Source organism: Cebidichthys violaceus, unplaced genomic scaffold (assembly GCF_023349555.1).
Source record: "Cebidichthys violaceus isolate CVI_PGR_0920_01 unplaced genomic scaffold, fCebVio1.0.p SCAF_41, whole genome shotgun sequence".
Lineage (NCBI taxonomy): Eukaryota > Metazoa > Chordata > Actinopteri > Perciformes > Stichaeidae > Cebidichthys > Cebidichthys violaceus.
The window spans coordinates 1,842,280-1,848,279 of record NW_027176606.1 but is presented as its reverse complement, the minus strand read 5'-3'; the positions used below and the strand labels follow the sequence as shown (position 1 = coordinate 1,848,279).

The window sequence follows — 6,000 nt, the reverse complement described above, 5'->3', positions numbered from 1 at the left end:
GAGGAGGAGAAAGAACATTATATCCTCTCTTAAAACACGCCGTATTGGTTATCGCAATCTTTATTTACACCCGAAATAAATAAATTAGACATAATTAAACCAGAATACGTGTAAGATAAAGCCCCAATTGATGCTTTCAAATCACAATTCATCAAAAAAGATAAAATATATATCGTTACTACTTTATTTTCTTTTTTTAATAACTCTAATATATCAATAATGGTATTGGATTTATATGAATCTGATGTTATAGATGTTTAAATTCTGGACTGGTCGACTATTCTTCGCAGCATCAATCCAGACCATGTTTATGCACATTTAATAAATATGCATATCTGCATATTATTATTAATGTTACATGAATGTGATAGTTTGTACCCTGTTATGAACTCGATTGGATTCGGCAGACCAGGAAGCCAATCAGCTAATATTAGCCTGATAATCTAGAAAACTGATACATAAATGTAACCCCAGATCTAAGATTAAGCTCACAGGGCGCGTGTCACCTTTGTATTTCTTGGCCGAGGGGATGCGCGTGAGCTTGGTGTCGATCTCGTCATCCTCAGAGATCTTGAGCACGGTGGTGCGGTACTCGATCACCCTCGTCAGCAGGTCCGGTCGCCGCGAAATCTCGAAGATGTGCTCGATGTACGACAGGTTATCTGCATGGGAAACGGTGTCGTTAGCGTCATCAGTTTATAGCAGAGATGTCGAGGCAAACTCTGCTCTTTGTTTCCCACCCTGGTAGATCAAATAAAAAGATTACTTGAGTCCGTCTTTCTCACCTTGGGCCAGCTTGTCGTTCTTCTCCAGGTAGCTGAACCACTCCTTGGAGGAGGTGATGTTGTTGCTCTGGTCCTCGGGGATGTCCTCCTTGCAGGCCGACTTGAGCTGCTCCAAGTCTTCGTTGGTGATGTTTTCAGACAGGTCGCTGAGCAGAGAGCTGTACTCCGCCATGGTCTGGGTACAAGGACAGAGAGAGAGAGGAAGACAGTTAGATACCCTGAAGAAGATGATCAACAGGGGGGAGAAATAAACAAGAGACTCCAGTGCGGAAATCTTAGCTAATGACAAACGCATACTGTCAGAGCGGGATGGAAAGAGCACAAAGACACAGAGAACAGATCGTATCGTCACTCGTCTCTCTCTTTGTATCTGAAAGAGGAGACTGACTGAAGAGACGCGACAAAACAGGGACGAAACACTGTCTTGCGCCGTAAGTAAGGACGTCCCAAAGGGGGGGGATCTATGCACTCAGTGAAGGACTTCAGTCAGCATTCGGCTTTTGCTTTCCATCACAAGGTTCTCCATTTGTATTGACTTTTATTACACTTGAAAGTTTCTTTCAACTAAAGCCAAAAAAAGTCTCACAAAAAGATTTATTTTCCGTGTATCCAAAGCATGGAAGCATGGATCAGTTGTCAAGATCTAATGAACATTTCTATTGATCTCTGTTTCCCTCTAGAGGACTTTCTGTGCTACAGTAGAAACACAAAAAGCAGGTCTTTGTCAAATGTTGGGTTATTCCACGCGTGCTGGAGGAGAGGCAGGTCTACCCCTCGGTGATTTAGCCGGTGTGTGCATGCGAGGTACTCGGATGCGTGGCTTGTTTTCAGCTTTAGACCTGAAAGGGGAACAGCGGTTAAGGGATTCGGTGCAGAGGCATGCAGTGGTTTACGGATCAGGCTAGTGTTAAAGAATGAGTGTTGGGGGTTTAGGTAATCTTCACAAAGATGGGATATTTGCATGCGAAGAGTTACACAGGAACAAAAAGATCTGTGATTTGTGTGCCGGATCTATAATAAATGCTTGTAGAAGATCAAAATATATTGGCGACTATCAGGAGGATTCTTTAATCCTTTAAGCAGATTCGCTGGTTCTACATCCTGTCTTGTTCCAAATTTGGACACTCTTTCGACAATTTAGTCTACAAAACATCAAGATACGGTGAGAAAATGTCCCTGAAAATGTCCCCAAATGTCTTGTTTTGTCCAACCTGCAGTGCAAAACCCCAAAGATATTCAGTTTACAATGATCAGACGATACAGGCCAAAACAAAAGAAGGGTAGGGTAATAAGACGTTTAAATGACATAGGAGGATGCCAATGACATCATGCTACAGCGAACCGGAAACCCAACCTGGAGGTGCTGCTTCCAACACTTTCAACCTCGCATCCGATCGAATGGCTGCCTCAAAAAAATGTCCCCAAAAGGCCCTGCTATCCCGAACATCCCGGTGACATATTTCCCCCAAGCCCTCAGTGAGTTTAACGAGGCGTCGGTTTAGCTGTGTGGGAATGATTATGGTCACCTAAAAAAAAAAAAACCCAACACACACCTGCACCTCAGCTGGATGGGATCCAGTGTCTCCACTCGGGGGACACTTCGACAACTCTGGGAAGCAAGTCGCAGAAGGACCGCCTCCTCCACTACCCATCTCTTGCAACATAAGCTTCCCACGACATGAATGTACATCTCACAGCAGCCCCAACCCCCCCCCCCCCCCCCCCCATCCACATCCCTGGCATGCCGCTGAATGCAGTGCATCATGGGCCACCGGCACGAGGCTCTGTCTGCCTCTGATCCCCTTCGTACAGAACGACCCAGAAGAGACGCGCCGCGATGATGTGACCTATATAACCGAGCCGCCGTCACCTGCAGCTACCACCAGAGGGCCCCCAACCCGCTGCGGAGCATTACATGCACACGCTGTAGCGGCAGCTTAAGCACAATGCCATCGTCTTTAGCTCACAGGGACACGTCGGATGGGAGTAGATGCTTTCTAGCAGTGATTTTTGGGAAATCAAAATAAAAAAAATCTGCATTTCCAGCTAATAAGTGGCGACTAGATGAATCGGTCTGTACATGCAGTACTCACAAACGGGGAGTCTCTAAGTCAGCATGCGATGTTTGGGATGCTGCAGTCTCAGACGCTGGTCTCAGGTCGTGGTGTGTTTGTCTGCTCTCTAATGGCTAATTGGTGGGATTTGGTTTTTTTTGTCTGATCCTCGAGCTCAGCCTCAGGGCGAGAGCACAATGATGACAGGGCGCTTTTACTGTGCATGTCGGGGGAGAGAGAGAGAGAGAGAGAGAGAGAGAGAGAGAGAGAGAGATGGTGTGTGTGTGTGTGTGTGTGTCTTAAATGTCACATTCATCTCCTCTCTCACCAGAGCAACTTGCTCAATCAACACAAAGCGCTGCGTGGGAGAGAGCAGGGATATGCACCTTAACTCCAGTGAATACAACAAGGGTCTGAATACTGTGTGTGTGTGTGTGTGTGTGTGTGTGTGTGTGTGTGTGTGTGTGTGTGTGTGTGTGTGTGTGTGTGTGTGGCTCCTAACTTGAAATGCACGATTTGTAAATTGTGTGTGTGTGTGTGCATGTTTGCATGTATTTGCGTGCACTGAAGTGAATGTTTGTTTGAAAGCTTCGACTCACAAGCTTGTGAATTGTGTGTGTGTGTGTGTGTGTGTGTGTGTGTGTGTGTGAGACTGGCAGACTGAATGTGTGTGTGTGTGTGTGTGTGTGTTTGTGTTGGTCCCTGTGCCTCCTCTCTCGACCCAGGTCGCCCTGCCTGCTCTCTGTTTTGCACCACAATGGACCGGCGCTGCTTTTGTGTACTTTCAGAGGAGAAGGTGGCGGGGGGGGGCTCAAAAAAACAACAATGGATAGAGTGGCTACATTTAGCGTTTCTCTCTCCCACCACCTCCTTCTCCCCCGTCGCCTTTAACTCTTTCTCAATCAACAGATACAAACACGTTTTTTCGACTAAAATACAGCTGATCTCGTGTTTCATGCTCCTTTGGCAGCTGTATGAAACTCAAATCAATGGATCCATACTTTTGCCACGAAGACAGACAATTATGGCGATGAATGCGTGAATTGCATCATCACCTACAACTGTGTGAGTGATCACAGAGAGAAGGCAAAGACAGCTATAGTCCTTTTTTTTTTTTTTTTTTTTAAATCCCCGTGCAACCCTGCAGTCATGCTCTTAGTAACAGAGTTTGTGAAATCCCCTCCGACTGTCGCTCACCCCCCCCCCCCCCCCAGCCTCTCTGGGACGAGCCTGACACTGCTTCCATACATAGAGACCCACTGTGCTTCACATTCTCATGAACACAAACATGCTTTTGTCTGCTCGTTCCTCTGTCTCTGCTGCCTGTGTGTGTGTGTGTGTGTGTGTGTGTGTGTGTGTGTGTGTGTGTGTGTGTGTGTGTGTGTGTGTGTGTCCTTAAATGTGAGACAGACAGACAGACAGAGAGAGAGAAAGAAAGAGAGTTGTCACTGAAGTTATAATTACAAATTCAGCTTATATATTAAATTGTTCAAGGAGCGTGAGCAATAAAAGAGGACTTAGCGCAAAGGAAGAAATGCGGTTTAATGCTGCGTTGGTGGGTGACGTACGGAGGTTTATCGGTGCCAAAACATTTGGACAAACAGTCGGTTTGATTCAAGCCGTGATCAATCTGCGGGGGGGGGGGGGAGCTCTGCACTTGTAAGAGTGCAGAGCGTTTATGCTCACAGTTTTCCCCCGCAGGTTTCGGGGAGCTTATCGATAACTTTTTGGACTTTTCGCTGCGTCTTTCGCAGCTCTAGCCCTTCATAAAAGGAACGGCCGAACGTTTTTGGGAAAACACGCTCATTCGTTTATTGCGGAACGTCAGGTGAGGAGATCGCTATCGCTCCCACATCGGTCGGTTTAAATAGGAAGCTACAGCCAGCCAGCTGGCTAGCTTAGCTTAGCATAAAGGCTGGAAACAGATGGAAACGGATACCCTGGCTCTCCCTTCGTTTCCAGCTTTTTTAAGCACTTTTGCACAACTTGGTTCAGTAGTTTTGGCATTAATTAATAAAGTGCCAGAGAACTCAAGGCGTGAATGGATGCCAAGCAGTCTTCTTCTGCTCCGTGACTAAACTGCTAACCCCCCCCCCCCCCTCCTCTCCCCCCACCACCACAGTCTGCTTTACATTGTGCAATCATTGGGCCATTATCCATCTCGACCAGACCCACTGTTCTCTCCCTTCGCTGCTCTTTCCTCCCTCCTTCGGACCCGTCCTCGTCCACGCTTTAGAGCATAGACGCGGCAGGAGTGGATCAATGTGTATTCTCTGGAGTTCATGAGTGCAGTCCTGAGGCGAGTGTGTGCTACATGAAGATAATGTCAAGCGCAAATGTGTGGAAGACTTTACGCACGCAGACGATATCTGCAGAATCCTCAAGCACTCAAAGAATCTATTTCATCTGATTTTATACGCTTCATATTTCAACACTTTCATTATTCCCTTTCCAATCGCACTGATGATCAACCTGCTGAGTGCTTCTCTTTGTTGAGTGCACACACACACACACACACACGCACACGTATGTGCGCCACAAACCACCAAAAAACTCCATTCACCCTCCACACGCCAATGACGTTGCCATGGAGACCAGGCGAGGCTTTGCTTTTTAGGCCTGGAGACTGTTACCTAGCGACAGGGCAGAGACCATCCTCCCTCCGCTCCCCTTTCTCGCTTCACCTCGCACCCTCCCCAACCCTTTCAGAATAAAAGCCCCCCCGATGAGAATGACTGACACACACACACACACACACACACACACACACACACACACACACACACACACACACACACACACACACACACACACACACACACATTTAAAGTGTGCCATTTGAGTCATATGTTGAATATGAATCATGGCATTTCTTTACACACACACACACACACACACACACACACACACACACACACACACACACACACACACACACACACACTTGTGCAGGACTTCAGCAGGGAGACAAGCCTTCAGATTTCACCATGGCAACCAAACCACCGGGATAGCAGCTCAAAAATATCTCTGACGGAGATCTGGATCGAGGAGTAGACTCAGTTGTGTAGATTCAGTTGTGTAGACTCTGTTGTGTACTGTTTTCTACTCAATATATCCAGACCGTGTGTGTGTGTGTGTGTGTGTGTGTGTGTGTGTCTGGT

The 6,000-nt window shown here is 46.9% G+C and overlaps 1 protein-coding gene across 1 annotated transcript in view; it reads right to left on the bottom strand.

Annotated features, from left to right (window-relative positions):
- Positions 1-6,000, bottom strand: part of LOC137885856 (astrocytic phosphoprotein PEA-15) — a 32,656-nt gene that overhangs the window by 2,684 nt on the left and 23,972 nt on the right. Inside the window, exons 2-3 of the mRNA XM_068728161.1 lie at positions 786-960; positions 507-662 (exon numbers count right to left, since the gene is read on the bottom strand). Of these exons, the coding sequence (XP_068584262.1) occupies positions 507-662; positions 786-957 (328 nt within the window). The 5' untranslated portion in view covers positions 958-960. The remainder of the gene's footprint in view (positions 1-506; positions 663-785; positions 961-6,000) is intronic.